Source organism: Malaclemys terrapin, chromosome 2 (genome assembly GCF_027887155.1).
Source record: "Malaclemys terrapin pileata isolate rMalTer1 chromosome 2, rMalTer1.hap1, whole genome shotgun sequence".
In the NCBI taxonomy this organism is placed as follows: domain Eukaryota; kingdom Metazoa; phylum Chordata; order Testudines; family Emydidae; genus Malaclemys; species Malaclemys terrapin.
Genome location: NC_071506.1, coordinates 10415091 through 10433553, shown reverse-complemented (window position 1 = coordinate 10433553; position 18463 = coordinate 10415091). Strand labels below are relative to the sequence as shown.

Below are 18463 nucleotides of genomic sequence, written 5' to 3'. Positions count from 1 at the left end.
ACCCCTCATGTTTATCCCCTTAACTGATATTTAATTATGCTTTATTGAAGATCTGCAATTGCTAAAGAAACAAGTTTCATTTCAATTTTATCAGCAGTTTACTCACCAAATAGTATTGAGGTATCAATCTATACAACCTAAACTTGCAAGAAAACTCTAGTGTTAAACAAAAAGGTGTCGGAAAAAGATATGAATGATAAATGAGAACGTAAGGACAATTCACTACTGTTTTCCTTTACTGGAAAGTAATTTTGCCAAGACAGACAGTTGCAGGATAAGAAAACAAAACTACAAGAATTTTTGCAGAACAGGTTTGGCAATGTTCCCTAAAAATAAACAGTCGTAGACAAAAAGTATGTTAATTTATCTTGGCACATGGGATTACCACCACCTCATTAAATATTCTGGTGTGAATACTGTATATAAAAGAGGACCAACAACAGCTGTAGGTTGCATAACCACAATTAATTTTCTATATTCTGGTAATAAAATAACTAAGTGGTTTATCCCACAGTTTGGCAGAAACACTTTTGAACAGTTCAGTTTTCTCCTTTTATTGATGAAGTATCTTGCAAAGAAAAAATGATGAGAACAAGAAAATAATAAACAGAAAGAAAATAAAGGGAGAGAAAAGTACTGCCCAGTGGTCTGGGAGACATCCAAAAGTTTCAGATAATTGAGCATTCGGAAAAATGGAAGTGCTATTAACTAACGAGGCTAATGAGGGTCATCCTGTGGATTCAGATAACCAGGATTTTCAGATAAAGTGAATTTGGATAACTGAAATTATACTGTATATAGAAAAGGGAATCAAAGTGAAAAGATAAAGCCTCTTCGGAGTAAGTACTTTTTCTTTAATTCTGTTATTTACTAGTATGGTTGTTCTTCCATGACAGTATAAAATCTAAAGATTTCTGTCTAGGAATTTCTAAATGTCCTGAACAATCTGTATTGGTATTGGTTCATTCTTGTCAAATATCTCTCACTTTGCATGAAACATCTTTTTTCTAGAACTCCGCATTGGTCAGTCTTTATCCCACCTAACTTAGGGACATGTATTACTTTTTTAATTTGATTCCCATTTATCACTATTGACACAGCCCTATTTCAGTTAATTAAATGAACTATGGATTACAATAGACTGTGTACATTGCTACCTAAATCTTTCATATATAAGCAACTTGCGAAATCTTGTTATTTTACATGCATGTGTTTCATTAACAATCTGCAGTGTAGTTGTAGCCATGTCGGTTCAAGAATATTAGAGAGACAAGGTGGGTGAAGTAACACTTTTTATTGGACCGTTTTCTGTTGATGAGAAAGATAAGCTTTCGAGCCACACAGAGCTCTTCTTAGGGTTTTGGAGTACCTTTCACAGGCCAGAAGAAGAGTTCTGTGTGGCTCAAAAGCTTCTCTCTCATATCAACAAAAGGTGGTCCAATAAAAACCTGTTACCTCACCTAACTTGTCTCGTCCATTAATGTCAACTGCAAGATTCACCTTGTTGTGCATACTCATGAAACATTTTAAAAGTATTTTTTTCAATAGCAATTTGACTTAGTTTGCAGTAGACTATTCAGTTATGTAGCTTTCCCCCTTCCCCTCAGATTTAGCATTTTAATTTAGTAACAGCAATGAACACATACATCTAAACAAAAGTGATGTATTTCTGAAAATCATGGGTTATTTTCTCATTCTATATTGAATTACCTTCTTGATGAAGGATTATTTTGTAAGTTCTTTTTAAATACTGACTTTGTGGAAATATAAAATAAATATTAATGTAACTACTATATCAAAAAGTCCACAATGCCATAAGATACTTGTGCCTATTTTCTTGAGGAAAACTGTAAAAGATATAATCCTTACCATTGATAGTGATCTGCCCAGTATTCTGAGGAACACCAACAAGGGTCACTGGGTAGAGGCCAGATTCAGCAGGTAGAGAAAGAGCTGCAGGGAGAGATTCAAATTCTACTCCAGTTGTCAGGAGACCCTTGGAAAAAAAGTCAAATTTCTTCAGCATATATTAAAAGTACTACATTATTTTAATCTTTAAAAATTACTATAACAAATTCCTGGGATTGCTGAAGACATTTTAAAATTGCAAATAATTGTAATACTTTTTAGTAATCAGTGAGCTGAGTATTTCATCTAGAATCTCTTCAAGATATGCACGTTTTTATTGTTAGCACTGTTATAGGTACCCATGTACTTTCTGATTTGGTATACTTTATGGATTAAAAGTAAAATATGTGCCACGGTGTAACGAATAAAATGGCTCTATAATGTAGTTTGCAATGTTTTACACTTAGACTGAATTGGAACTGTGACCTTACTATTAAATCTATACTTCACTATGAACAGAAAAATCAAGCTATGTCAACTCCAGCCAATGTCTAACCTCAATTAAATTACTGGGCAGAAAGAAAACATATGCACAGGGGGTTAAAAGAACACAGACATTCAGTGTATGCTAAGCAAACCTTCAGCTTCCTGAAGCACATAGATGGAGCACAATATGTAATGACTCCAAAAGAAGGAAGAACATTTCAAGTGTGAAGTTAGATAGTTTTCAATAATGTGGCATTACTTTCCCTATCGTATTCCTTTTTTTTTTTTTTTTTTTTTTTTTTTTTTTTTAATATCTCAGTGTAAGGATCTAATGTTTTTATGTAAATATTTTAACATATTAGAAGTGATAGCTCCACATTTTTGTGGAATACAGGTACATCTATAAATGACTAAACTATTTCATTTATTTACATTTAAAATAATAATGATGACTATTCAAGGCACTAGGCATCCTAACATCATTAATTATACAATAAATAAAATTAAATTAAACCTCGGTAGCATTGAAATCAGTTCCACAGGGCCAGTAGAGAGGTAAGAGACTGAACTTAATATAAAAAGTTAAGACAAGGAACAGGAATTAACGTAAATACCAATCTTGTCAAAACTTTCAATAAATTCACAGCAACCCCCACTGCTCTTTTTCTATAAACTTCGTGTTTTGAAAATTCCTTGTTCCACTATTCTCAAAGTCTGAACAGCTTGAACGTGAAGTCTGGGGCACAGCTGCATTATCTGTACAACAACAGAACACTTGCATTTGCTTTACCTCAGATCTCACAAATTCATTGCATTGACTCTAATGAGTCTTTTTTGAATAGATTATTTTCAACGCTCCGTGTCAGTTACCAAAAAAAAAAAAAAGTAAGAAATACAAGCACTTCCAAAACTCTCCTCCAGTTGCTAAAACACTGAGCACATCAGAAGTAGAAAACAGTGTCACGTGGCTTACGCCACCTGCTAATGGTGACTGAAACCAGATATAGCAAATTTTCCTGTCCACGTGAGTCCTATTCTTCAGAGCTATGGTCCCCTGAAGGCCCACTCACAGAGAACCTTTGTTACAAAGAAAGAAGGAAGAAGGAAGAAGGAAAGAGACGGGAAAACTTAAAACTAATCATAACTCATGGAAACACTTCTGTCCATCCTCTAAGGTTTCTGAATAGGCAGCTCTTTGCCAAATAATCTGGTTTATTTCTCAATCCTCCAATATTTTTAGATCCTCTACTCCTCTCTTCTGACTAGGGTCTCAGGTCATCAGGATTAAAATATTTTAAATTTCTCAATTTAGGAATCACTTCTTTGTAGGCTGTGCGCAGAGGGAATGTCACATACTTTCATCAGAGATATTCTTACTCCTGTTAAAGTTATCCTCTAAAGGAAAACCTCTACACCATTGTATTGAATACTAGCTGGGGACTTGACTTAAAGTTAGTGGCTCATAAGCAGTGTTGTGCTTTGCCAACAAACTTCCTGTGAACTTGAGCAAGTCATTTGGCTTCTCTGTGCCTCTGTTCCCCATCTGTAAAATGGAGATAATAGTACTTGTCTACCTACCAGGGTTTAGCAAGAATTCCAAGAATAAATACATTAAAGATTATGAGGCACTCAGATACTACAGTGAGGGGGGGGTCATATAAGTACCTAAGATAGTCAATACTGCATGAGAGTTACAGCTTACCCCTTTTTCTTCTAATTTGATATGCAGGTTTCGACTCAGATATAATACACAAATTAATGTTACAGGCAAGAAGAATATCTTATGCCACACTAGCTCCTGAAGGTGTCACATTTTCATTGTCCAGGTCAGAATACCCAAATTTTACAATTCTCACTTTCCAATACAATTTCTAGCTGCAAACCTAAGAGCTACTATTCTATTGGGTATATTTATGTAGGTAAGTACTTAAAAGTAACATTTTATATTTTTATCTCATTGTAGACTCTTGCTCACTTCATTCTCAGCTACTATGTGTAAGTAACAGAGTATATTTGGTACTTTTAAAAAAGGACAAACAAAATATATAATCCCTGTCCTAAACTGATACAAATCTAATTTTAGATTTAATGCAACGTGGAAGCACAAGGTTTCCAGTAATCAGATCACTGTTATTCAATTTATGATGCACCCATTATTGATGACTCCATTAAAGAAAACTTTAAAAAAAAATCAGTCCTTGTATAAAATCAACTCATTCCCAGGAAACAGAATATATGGGTTTTTAGAAGGGACTGGAATGAGGAGAGGGTTGTTTTAAAGCTGACTTTTTCTCCTTTCTGCTCTCCTCCAGAGGGGGCAACAGAAGTCTTGGAGAGGTAGAAACATACAAATAACTCTCCTAGAGTTACTTCTATTGCATACTTATATTGCAATTATCTCGATTACAAGCACAGAAGTTGTTTTGTTTAGTTAGCTAACTCTTTCCATTAATTTATAACTTTCTACCAAGCTTTTTGGTGATTTCATTTTACAAGTCAGAGAGCTGACCCATGGAATTTGGCGGTGGTCCAATGTTGCTGGAGGCTACGGGGCTAAGCTCTGTCCTCCAGCTCAGGCCACCAGAAGAGTTCTTCCATAGCTGTAGAAATACTCCAGCAACCAATTATTACCCATTAAGAGTACTTGATGTGATGTATTAAATTAACCTAAGACAATATATGTCTCAGTATCCCTTGACACACAAAATTCAATTTATATTCTGGTCATTTAACAGACTACCGGGTTGGGTTGAATTCTGAGAGAAGCTGCTAACAGAAGGAACATCATCAGGTAAGAAGTTTCTCATTCTGTTGCACAGCTTCTCTTCTCATTCATTACTAAATGGAATGAGCAGTGAATCGCACCAGTATATGTGAGAGAGAGGGAGAGGGAGGGATAAGCAGAGTTTATTATAGTAGAAACATAGGCAGGAATGGATGTTCCTCCATATAAAGCAAGAGCTTTATAAACTAAGCAGTAACAGGGAACCTACCACCCAGTAACATCTTCCTACCAAAGGATGCCATTGCAGTTTCCCAGATATTACTATCATGCCAACTAGTGCAGGATTTTCACTTCTTGCCTACAACAACTTTGAGGGCTTAAGGTCTTGGCATTTTTGATAAAATGATGAAGATATACCAAATATATGTACTCCATTTGCTTGGAATCTGTCTTTGGAGCTCTAGAAATACCCATTTATCCCACAAAAAGCTTCAAACAAAACCATGGTAGAACTATTTCCTACAAATTGTAGAAAGAGGAACTTGACTCAAACAGAAAGGGTTAGTGGATATAAGAATCATCTTTTCCTCATGACAAAAGCAGTGTGGTTCTTGTATGGGTGTGGGAACTAATTCCAAAATTTGAGATTAGAAAGCCAGCCTGAGATTTCTCTAATTTGTCATTGACATTACATTTGGCACTTGAGTATGCAAGGATCTATAGTGAAAATTGGGTTGGTTTTCAGCATGTTGTTTGTACTTTCCTGCCCCAAAAGAGGCATTCGGATGTGATCTGAGAATGATACCTAATTTTACATTGCATCAAACACACGATTCTATGTCCTCTGAAGGAATTTCAGCAGGTGTATTTTGAGAAACCCACTAAGGAGATGAAGCTGATGCATGGCACCAGCAATCCCAAACAATGGGGATAAATGACTACTGATGACACCTCAAGAAATGACTGATGCAATGAAGTTTCAGATCTTTGCAAATATTAACCATTATTGTAAAAATATAGCCATAGCCATATCTGTTTTGACCTCTGGGTGAGCAATTCTCTGCACTGGGATCAAAGGCTCTTCATTTTGAAGAACTTGTGGCTATGAATCCTTTCCAGCAGCTGTCCAGTTATGAGTGGGTCTGTTTCTCTGGACAGGGTACTGATTGGCATGTTATCTATGGATGAGCACAGGTGCATAAGATGTGACCTGCGACTTTCTGTGACTATTACCAGCCAGTTAAGACACTGGTTACAAAAGGCTGATCAGAAGGAAAAGTCTTGTACAGGAATGCAAATACTCTTTTTGCAAGTATGCAAAATACTCTTTTTGTCCGTGTCATGCTCAGGATTTTGTTAGAGTAAAATTTATTAGGTCTATCGATTAATCCCAGTTAACTCACGCGATTAACTCAAAAAAATTAATCACAATTAATCACAGTTTTAATCGCACTGTTAAACAAGAGACTATCAATTGAAATATTTTGAATGTTTCTACATTTTCATATATATCTTGTATTCTGTGCTGTAACTGAAATCAAAGTGTATATTTCGATTACAAATATTTACACTGTAAAAATGATAAACAGAAGAAATAGTAGTTTTCAATTCATCTCATACAAGTACTGTAGTGCAATCTTTTTGTCCTGAAAGTGCAACTTACAAATGTAGATTTTTTTTTTGTTACATAACTGCACTCAAAAACAAAACAATGTAAAACTTCAGAGGCTACAAGTCCACTCCGTCCTACTTCTTGTTCAGCCAATTGCTAAGACAAACAAGTTTATTTACATTTACAGGAGATAATGCTGCCCTCCTCTTATTTACAATGTCACCAGAAAGTGAGAACAGACATTTGCATGGCACTTTTGTAGCCAGCACTGCAAGGTATTTACATGCCAGATATGCTAAACATTCATATGCCCCTTCATGCTTCGGCCACCATTCCAGAGTACATGTTTCCATGCTGATGTTGCTCATTAAAAACATAATGCGTTAATTAAATTCATGACTGAACTCCTGGGGGGGGGGGAATTGTATGTCCCCTGCTCTGTTTTACCCACATTCTGCCATATATTTCATGTTATAGCAGTCTCTGACGACGACCCAGCACATATTGTTAATTTTAAGAACACTTTCACTACAGATTTCACAAAACGCAAAGAAGATACCAATGTGAGCTTTCTAAAGATAAATACAGCATTCGATCTCTCAATTCGCAGCTGGCTTAATATGCGAATAGGCATGTAGCATGAGGCATGCAAGACACAAATGGCCACCCAGGGAGAGAGGTGACAGTTATCTGCCTATAAAACATTTTCGAGGTATGTCACCTCCTGTGACCTGCCTTAACTCCAAGACCTTAAGAGCATAATTTTTCATATAGATACATACATACTTATAGATACATAACTCCTTAAATATTATGCATACATATATTTCATAATGATTATAACATGTAGAGCACTGGCTTTGGGCAGAAACTTCACGTCACCCTTTGGTGAACTATTATGCAGTTTGCAAATTGAGGGGATCCCTATATAACCTTATGCACCCCCTATGCTTTCTGCCAGCTGGCATCAAGGGGTCCTTGGGTCTCTCACTCCCAGACTGAAGTTTTACACCTTGCAAGAAATTATCTTGTTTTACAGAAAAATAAATATTGAGACTACCTCTGATGCACTGAAGCTGAAAGGAAGAAGTTTCTTAGTTAACTAGAGGATGCCCATGTTATCAATTGTAATATATAATCATTCATGTCTTCCTGCCAGATAAAGCCCCTGGAGAATGCTTGATATCACAGTAGATAAACTGTCATTACTAACTTGGGGTCTGGGCTACACTATAAAGTTAGGATGAACCTGTGTGAGCATGTGTTTACACGAAAATTTGTCTCCAGCTGACACAAGCGCACCGTTATAGTGACACAATAAAACCACCTCCCAGAACACTGTAGAGTCATAGTCAACCTACTGAGGTCAACACAGTTCGAGTGTAGAGACCACATGACCTATGGGGATCCTAACAGTCCTCTAGCAGCTGTCCCACAATGCCCCATTCCCTGAGACAGTAACCACTCTGGTCAGAATTTTATACTACTACCTCACATGTTTTTGAAATGCCCCTTTCGTAATTGCACACCTTGGCAAGCACACCTAGCAGCATAGTCTATCTGTGTGCAACTGTCCAACCAACCACACTGGCTCCATCTACTAGATGCGCTCCTACCTGCAGTAGACAAGTAGTACTGGATCTCCAGGGCCTGTGCAAAGACGACGCTGTCCAAGCACAGCTACAGACCAGTCATAGAAACATGGACAACTACAAGAATATTGTGCAGGGGATGCAGGATAAAGGGTACGACAGGGATCAGCAGGAGTGCTGTGTGAAAGTGAAATTCACCAGGGAACCACAAGGCCCACCACAGATCTGGTGCTGCCCTGCAGACCTACCACTTTTACAATGAACAGCATGCCATACTTGGCACAGACCGAGGCAGAGACCCCCACTGTGAAAGTGAGAAGGAGGAGCAAGACGACATGTCAGGGGACTCCAGCCATACCGCAAGCCAGGACCCATTTGAGATTCTGCCAGAGTCTAGTCAGTCCCACCAGGTGAACGCAGATGCGCCTGATAAAGGGGAAGTGAACTCAGGTAAGTGTGTACATGCATTTTTCCTTACAATATTTAAATTTAAAGATTGCACCCTGTCCATTCCCAAGTTCACGAGACAAAAGTAACAATTCGTCATTGTTTACTCATACGAGAAAAGGTACAGGTACAACAAACAGAAGTAAAGTTGGCATCTGCTTTTCATTCCCCTGTTGAGTTCGGTGGGGATGGAGGGGCTATGCAGAGCATTGTGTTTACATACATAAGCTGCTCTGACCAGCCCACATTGACATTGTGGAAGTGTCCCCGATGAGCCCCCAATGCTTGCACAACTACAGAAAAGTAGCCTTGTCAGAGATGCCAGACACCAAGAAGTGTCATATGGGTTTGAGAGATTTAAAAAAAGGCACAAAAATGATATATACATGGCATTCTGAGAAAGTTCCAAGCTGGGGACTTGACCCTAGCTCCCAGAGATCCCCGTGAGAATCATTTTTGTCCCATGACACATTGCAAAAGTTTCCCAAAAGGCACTGAGCTGGACAGTGATGTGTGGCACACAGACACCTACTCGTGGTGCACCACACTTTGCAGCAACGCAAGCATTCCTGGTGAGTGGATGCAGCAACAACAAAAGCAGCCAAGCACACATGCCTTTCAGCAATATACAAATTTGGGCAGCTGTACATCAAATTAACTTCCATTGAGCACAGTTTGTAGCGTAGACATGACCTCAGACGGGGCAAGTTTAAGATAACATTTCTAAATGTGCAACGGTCCTGCCAAAGTTAAAACTACATCAGTTGTACTTGTAGATAACTGTGTACTCATTTGCTGTCAAATATATTTCACATTCCATTAAAAAAATTAATACAATATACAACTGATTATTTTCACAAAACTGGGAGTTCAGATAATGGAGAGGGAAGGAGCCATTCATCAGTGGGATGGCCTCCCCTGTTGCCAGGGCTCCTCCTCCAAGTCTTGGTCTGCGTCTCTGCTCTGCCCCACTCACTTGCTCCTATGACCGGAGCTGCAGAGGGTTCTCTCCGCTGGCGCAGGGGTGCTGAAACCCATCCCTGCCAGCACAGGGAGCCCTCTGTAGCTCCACTGCCATGGCCCTGTTCACTCATTCCCATGATGGCAGGGCTGCAGAGGACTCCCTGCGCTGCCAAAGGAGCCATTCAGCAACAGGAGGCCTCCCCCACAGCGGGGGGCTTGTCATCCTCTCACGCCTCACAGTCCTGGCCAGGGGTCCCTGCTTTTTTATCTGAATCTCTGAATTATCCAAATCCCTTTCTTGTCTTCCAGCATGAGATACATGCCCTCTGCAGCTAATGTGAATGTTCAAATAATAGAGTTTCAGATAAATGGAAGTATACTGTACTATTTCTGAATTTGTAATGAATCTCAACTGAGATCCACTCTTTCCTATATTAGTAACAGAGTTTTTGTTTTGTTTTAGTTATATAAATATATAACTATAGTCTAACGATAGTTACATAACTATAAAACAAAACAAAAAATAGCCAGTTACACATATATATAAAAAATATGAAAACTGAAAAACAATGTTTAGATATATTCTAAAAGCTGAATGCCTACAAAATATATAAATCAAATCCATATAAGCATAAATTAACAGACTACTTAAAATATTAAAAACTTTGCCAGGGAGTCCCTAGGAATAGTGTCCCTAGACTCAGTCAGAGGGTGGAGATGGAAGGCAGGAGAGAGATCACTTGATCATTACCTGTTAGGTTCACTCCCTCTGGGGCACCTGGCATTAGCCACTGTTGGTAGACAGGATACTGGGCTAGATGGACCTTTGGTCTGACCCAGTTCTTATGTTCTTATGTTATGGGGGAGCACATGGGAGAGTTAGGACAAAAAAAATCCTATAATTAAGTTCAATTAAAATTTCACCTTAGATTGAATCAATATGCAACAAGTTTCCATGGAAATTCTGATGAATATTAAACTGTAGTAGCATAGGTTAATTATGCCTAGTTAGAATACATTGTTTATAATAGTCACAACATGCTTGCAATGATTATCTATTGTAGTAAATTTCCAAATATAAATCACTTTTATGCATGAAGACCACATAAAGACCACATAAAAAAAATAAAATCTGCATAGTGACAAATAATGGAAAAGTCTGTCATGACCTAAAGTGTAATTTAAATTTAAAACGGGCAAATATAGTCGAATTGTTAAAATAGCGTAGTCTGGTAAAATAAAACTGAAACTAATAATTTTTACTCAATGCAACTTCTGGTATTATGGAATCTGCTAATGCTGTAGCTAGTTATAAATCTCTCAGCATTTATTACTTTTATGTTTTGCTTTTAAAGGATTTTGTAATTCTCCTGTAAAAAATCACTGTAGCTGAAATGTGACATGCACTACCCCAGTCTAGTAACAGTCCCTAATTTTGAAACATTTTAAAAATTATTCAGACTTATCTGAAAACCTGAATAAACTCCACTCTGCTCATACTAAGCTTGTGGGTCTTCAGTACTTGGCAAATTTTCTCAGTTAAGGAAAGATTAACTTTTCACATAGCTTACTGTTCTCACTCTCCACTTACCAGACACTTTCAGAGCTCCTTTGGGTATTGGGTGGTTCAGTTCCTCCAGGGTATATCTACACTGCATCTGAGAGCAAATAACCCAGTACCGGTCCACAGGCTTGAAGTGGCACAGCTCACAGTAGCCCACTAAAAATAGCGGTGTAGACATGCAACTCAGGCTGGTGCTCGGATTCTCAAGTAGGTAGGGGTTGTGCTCGAGCATGAGCTCCAGCCTGAGCCACAATATCTAAACAGCTGTTTTTAGCACCCTACCACAAGCCCCACTACCACAAATCTATGGACCCAGGCTCATTCCCAGATACAATATAGACTTAGCCCGAGAAGCTAACTCCAGAATAGCAGAATGTGTCTCAGCTGCTAAATGGATCTCTGTGGCTCCATGTCTTGTGATGTTGCGGCACTCAACCACAGCAGCTCTGTTTTGTACTTCAGCATCTGGTGCTTTGCAATTCCACAGGTATTCTGTGGAAACTCTTCTCTGATAATCTTATTGATTGCTATCTGGTCAATAAAGCTCTGACAGATCTCCATGTGTTCTCGGGGGTTTGGGTGGTGGAAAGCTCTCCATACAGCTCTATTTCTGGCATTGATTTTAGGAGCCTTATTTTTCAAAGCTTACTTTCCACAGCCCAATTATTCTATCTGCCCAAAATCTCCTCAGGCACAACATAAAACTTGGTTCAACCTAATTTGGACCACAGTTATCTGTTCTTTAACTGCTATACATTTTGAAATGAAGTCAATTTATCTTCCCCATCCCTCAATTTTATCCAGTCTAGCAGATGTCTTGGTTGTCATCTTGTGTAAATTAGTCCCAGTGACCTGACACAGGTCAAGATTCTCCAATCTTCCTCCTGCAAGGCTTCCAAAGCTAGGAAAAGGCAGTTCCTTCCTACCAGTCAGTCTTCTAACATCCTTCCACAGCAGCTCCAAGGGCAGCCATTGAAAAAAATTCTTATTACATCCACTCTTCTATATTTTTGCCATAGACATGTTCTAGAAGGATCATGCCTGAGGGAGCATCCATTCCTCTTTACTACTTAGCTGAATATTGTCAGCACATCATTCAGATTAAGTAAATTTACTCACAAAATTGGTTCCAAAAACCTCAATCCTTAAATTTGGGACTTTATAATCCTTCCAAAAATGTTTGTTTTAAGATTTGTTTTCCACTGAGCTTCAAAACATTTTATTTTTCCCCATGTCCACTGGTGATATTTTCATTAATACCCTTACTTATTTAATTTCATAGTATTGTTCAATTATAATACATGTAGTTGGAAGTTCTTGGGAAGGGGAATTCACAGGAAATGGTCCTCCCTGGGTAAGAAGTGCAGTACATAAAATCCAAACAAAATAGATCATTTTGTTCCAAAGAGAATAAAGCAGTCCTTAATATTTCCTTAAGCAACTCCAAATGCTTTAGGGAAATTAAAACTCAAGTTTCCTTTAGAACAACCACCTTTTTGCTATTTTAACTCACTTTCCAGATAGCAAAAGCAACGAGGAGTCCTTGTGGCACCTTAGAGACTAACGAATTTATTTGGGCATAAGCTTTTGTGGGCTAAAACCCACTTCATCAGATGCATGGAGTGGATAGTGTGTATGGAACAAAGTTAGTCCCCTTCAGAAACCATCTGCTTCTACTACATGACCCTGCAGGGAAACCATAATTATGAATGTGACAGATCACAATTTCCATAAGAAAAAACTGATCTTATAAAAGAGAATTATAACTTCATTACAGTCTCAGCTCGAAAGAGAAGCTGGATTATGAGAGAATTTTTTTAACCAAAAACTCTACAAAAATCAGCAAAGGAAATACAAACAAACTGCCTTTTACATAAGCATTGCTTTTCTTTCAAGTTTTCTCTTATGTAGAAGTCTTCAAGTTTTAAGTATATCCGGTAAATGAAAAACTTATTTACTGTAACTGTGCTTCTTCGAGAGGTGATGCAGACATATATTTCACCTAGGTGCACAGAGAATTTTGCCTACCAGTATCCACAGGGGGCAGTGCTCATGCCTCATGGTTATAGCCCCCCTCTCCAGGCTATATGAGGCTGCATCATCCTGGCCTCTCTCAGTTCCTTTGCACTGAAAACCCAGAGACTACACTCCAATGCAGAGGTGACACAGGATGGATCCTGGAATATGTATGTGCTTCACACCTCAAAGAACAGTAAACAACTGTTCCTTCTTCTTTGAAGAGATGCAGCCGTGTGTTCCACTTAGGTGATTCACAAGCAGTACCCACCACATGAGGCAGGACTCGGAGTCTACTAGACAAGGACTGCAGGACCACCCTAACAAAACTTGCATCCGCCCTGAATGATGTGATAATGGCATAATGGTTTGTAAATGTATATATAAATGACCACATAGCCTGGCAAATGTCCAATATTGAGAAGAGGACTGCTGTTGACATTGCTTGCGCTCTCGTAGAATGAGTTCACAACCACTGAGCCAAAGCTATTTCATATGCACTCATGATACAGGATGTTATCTATTTAGAGGTCATCTCTGAAGAGACCACTTGACCACCCCTCATATGATCTGCATAGGACTAACAAGCAAGGCAAAGCATGAAAGATACAGCATGAAAAATACGAGGCTAGACATTGTCTGACATCTAATGGATGGAGACACTGTTCTTCCAGAGATGAATGTGGCTTAGGAAAGGATACAGGTAAATATACTACCTGATTCAAATGAAACTGAAAAAGCACTTAAGACAAAAACTGGGAGTGTGGTCATAAAGTCACTGTCTTTGGAGACATGTATGTAAGGAGGCTCTACTGTCAGAGCCTGCAAGTCTCTGACTCTCCTTGCAGAGGTTATTGCTAGCTGAAATGCAGTCTTCAGACAAAATTGGAAAAGGACAAGATGCCAGGGGCTTGAACAGAGACCCCATTAAAGCCTCTAGTAGCGCGTTAAGGTCCCACAGAAGAACGAGTTCTCAGACTGAAGATGGAGAGAAGCAGCCCTTTAAAGAATCTTGCTACCATGGTATTGGAGAAGACTGATCTTCCCTGAATGGGAGTGATGAAAAGCTGATATCGCTGCCAGATCCATTTTCAATGAGCTAAGTACCAGTCTGAATGACTGAAGGTGCAGCAGGTAACTCCAAGATGTCCTGGATGGAAGCCAGCATCAATTGCAGTCTGCAGGCCAATAACCAGACCTAAGACTGCTTCCATCTCGCTGCATAGGCCATTCTGATAGAGCTTTCTACTGTTGAGTAGGATCTGTTGAACAGTTGCCAAACACCCCTCTTCCTCCTCATTTAACCACAAAGTAGTCACATCATGAGATGCAGGGAGCAGAGTGTGGGATGCAGTGTGCAGTCCCGCTGTCTCAGGGGAAGGAAAGGCTGACCAAACATGTGCTACAGATGATGACGACGACGGCCACCATAGTGGCGCCTCTGCACAGCCAGTGTGTACACCCAAAAGGACTATAGGGTAGCCCTAGAATCCTTGAAGGAGTGCAGAGTCTCGTCCACCTTGTCCAAAAACAGCACTTGGCCATCAAAGGGAAAATCCTCTTTGGCCTGCTGCACATTGGGAGCAATGCCTGAATTCTGGAGCCAGGAAGCCCTTCTCATGGTCACCACCAAGGCCATCACTCTGGCCAAAGTATCCATGAAGTTCAGCATGGACTGCAACAAAGGCTTAGCCACCAAGCAGCCTTCAGTGACAAATCCCTAAAATTCCTCTCTCGAGGCTTTGGACACCTGGTCTGCAAACTTAGACATAGCTGTCCAGCTCACAAAGTCATACTTCGACAGCAATGCCTGCCAGTTAGCAAACCGCATCTGCAAAGAAGAGGTGTAAATCTTCCTGCCCATCAGATCCATTTGTTTAGAGTCCTTATTCTTGGGAGTGGACTTAAACATGCCCCACCGGGCTCTATCGTTCACCACACTTACGACCAGGGAATCTAGGGGAAGATGGGACTACATACCCTCAAATCCCTGCACCAGAACAAAATAGCACTTCGCCATGTGCTTTGCTGCTGGTGGTTATCGAAGCTGGTGTGCTCCAGAGGACCTTAGCAGGCTCAAAGAGCGCATCATTAATAGGAAAGGTGACTCTCCCAGGGGCAGACAGCTGCAAGATACCCACTAACTTGTGTGATCTCTTACAGGAACTCCGCTTGAATACCTAAGGAAGGGGCCACATGCTGGAAAAAAAGTTCTGGTATACCTTGAAATCCTCTTGTATCAAAAGTGAGGAAGAGTTAGGCTCTGCAGAATTATCCAGGGATGAAGATGAAGCAGTTAACTGGGCCTGGGCCAGAGCCAGATCCTGCTCCAGGACTGATGGGCCTCGACAGGACAATACTGGAGGCTCCGCTGGGGAAGGCTCACCGGTGCCTTGGTCTGTGGCGGATCGACGACCACTGCCACAGTTCTGGTCAGTGATCTTGCCTTCAATTGAAGCAATGAATGGGGCCTCCGCAACTGAACAGTCCACAGATTCCATGCAGGCCACTGGTACGGATAGGGCATTGGCGGCCAGTAGGCACTGGGCTGGGACCTGTCCCAATTGTGAGATGAGCACCAATCCTGGTACCCATAGTGCTCCAGGAACAGCCCCTGATGCAGGTTTGGAGATGGAGAGCAAGAGAAGGAAAATCCTGACCTGGACAACAAAGAGTCCCAAGCTTTAGATATCAATACAGAGCCAATCCTGAGGCTGCGAGCAACTGGTCTGACTCATCTGTAACCCAGAATGACGAGGGAGCTGGCACCAACAGTGGAAACAGTGCCAGTGTCACTTAGTCACCATCGTTTCCAGTGCTGGAAGTGGTGTCGACCCGGAGATCAGCAGTGCTACCTAGTCAACAGACAGTGCCGAATTGGAGGGTAGCAAGTGCCACCATGGTAACATGGGTGGCACCGGTCACAGGGGTGACAAAGACAGTCCTGGTGCCGGGGAGGTCTGTTGCGCCGAACACAGCACCATTTCCACTGATTATAAAATGGAAACATTGGGATACAGTGCTGACAGACTCGCAGATTCAGCAGTCCACCCAGCCAATGGAGCTATAAAATATGCAGCTCCTGCAAAGTCCTGGATCAAGAGCAAGGTCAGGACAGAAAGGTCCATTGCCACCTGATACTCCACTGGTGCACAAACAGCCGGTGCTGGCATCACCCTTGTCAGTACTGGAAGCAACAGAGACGGAACTGGAATCAATGGTACAAGGTCTCTGACCTCCTTGCACAGTACCAAGGAGCAGATGACAGGACCTGCTCCAACCTGCACACCGGCATTCACCCCATGCTGAACCACCGCTCCTTCTGGAAAAGGAAGATGAGACCCAACGCGACCTGGAGTGGCCTTGGTCTATCTTATGCAACCTTTTCCCTCTGCACACTTGATGGGGGAAATGACTCCTCCATCTCTTCAGAGATGCATCAGTTCCCGCATGTGATATGGCAGCACTCTCAGAACCCGAGGGTGACTTCTGATCTAATAAGGGCCTCTGTGCCAAAGCAGGCCAGATGACTTGGTCAAGCAAGTGCTGCTTCAGACAAGGATCCTTGCCAGCTGAGTCCGTTTGGTGAACCATCTGCAAATCAAACAACTCCTTGATGTGGACTTCACCTAGGTATAGCAAGCACCACATGTGGGGATGGTTGTGGATCAATTCCCCCCCCCCCCCAAAAGACAGAAAGGTTTAAACCTTGGGAAATAGTTAAACCACAGCTACCTAACATTAAATCTAACTAACACTATATTAAGGGTACTAATTAACTATATTCACCTAGAAAAATCACTAAAAATAGAAGGATTCTGACGTGAAAACCACACAGAGCTCTGACTACAGCCACAGTCAATAAGAAGGAACGGTCAGAAAAACGGGGGTCAAGGCAGGGCCACTTCATACAGCTAGGGGAGGGGCTATGGCCAGGAGGCTTGACCGTCGCCCTTCTACTGGTACTGCTAGGCAAAATTCTCCAGGTCCAGAGCACTAGGAACACACATACTTAAGTAGAATACATGGCTGCATCTACCTCGAAGAATGACAATTTTTCTAGTTCTGATCACCATGTTAGACATCTGGCATTAGGGTTCTACAACTTTATGCACTGCCAAATTGGCATCTGAGTTTGCCTTCTGAGCTCTCTAGAACAGGGGTAAGCAACCTATGGCACGCGTGCCGAAGGCAGCACGCGAGCTGATTTTCAGTGGCGCTCACACTGCCAGGGTCCTGGCCACCAGTCTGGGGGGCTCTGCATTGTAAAATAATTTTAAATGAAGCGTCTTAAATATTTTAAAAACCTTATTTACTATACATACAATAGTTTAGTTCTATATTATCGACTTATAGAAAGTGACCTTCTAAAAACGTTAAAATGCATTACTGGCACGCGAAACCTTAAATTAGAGTGAATGAATGAAGTCTCGGCACACCACTTCTGAAAGGTTGCCGACTCCTGCTCTAGACTATCAACAGTTCAGACTAGGGGAGGAAGGAACAGAGGACTGGAGGGCTAACAAGGTGAAGGAGCAAGGGGCTGGAGTTAAGCAAGTTCACTGATGACACTACGCTGGGGGGAGAGGTAGATACACTGGAGGGTAGGAATAGGGTCCAGAGTGACCTAGAAAAATTGGAGGATTGGGCCAAAATAAATATGAGGTTCAACAAGGACAAGTGCAGAGTCCTGCACTTAGGAAGGAAGAATCCCATGCACCTCTACAGGCTGGGGACTGACTGGCTAAGCAGCAGTTCTGCAGAAAAGGACCTGGGGATTACAGTAGACGAGAAGCTGGATACGAGTCAGCAGTGTGCCCTTGTTGCCAAGAAGGCCAATGGCATATTGGGCTGCATTAGCAGGAGCATTGCCAGCAGATCAAGGGACGTAATTATTCCCCTCTATTTGGTACTGGTGAGGCCTCATCTGGAGTACTGTGTCCAGTTTTGGTCCCCCCACTATAGAAGGGATGTGGAATCCAGTGGAGGGCAACGAAAATGATTAGGGGGCTGGGGCACATGACTCACAAGGAGAGGCTGAGGGAACTGGGGTTATTTAGTCTGCAGAAGAGAAGAGTGAGGGAGGATTTGATAGTGGCCTTCAACTACCTGAAGGGGGGTTGCAAAGAGGATAGAACTGGGCTGTTCTCAGTGGTGGTAGATGACAGAACAAGGAGCAATGGTTTCAAGTTGCAGTGGGGGAGGTTTAT

General features: G+C 41.0%; 1 protein-coding gene across 3 annotated transcripts in view; it reads right to left on the bottom strand.

Moving 5' to 3' along the window:
- TRAPPC9 (trafficking protein particle complex subunit 9) overlaps nucleotides 1-18463 on the bottom strand; it is an 831895-nt gene that overhangs the window by 698564 nt on the left and 114868 nt on the right. For all 3 annotated transcript variants that reach the window (XM_054018404.1, XM_054018403.1, XM_054018405.1), the window contains exon 13: nucleotides 1870-1996. In XM_054018404.1, coding sequence (XP_053874379.1) covers nucleotides 1870-1996 — 127 coding nt within the window. The remainder of the gene's footprint in view (nucleotides 1-1869; nucleotides 1997-18463) is intronic.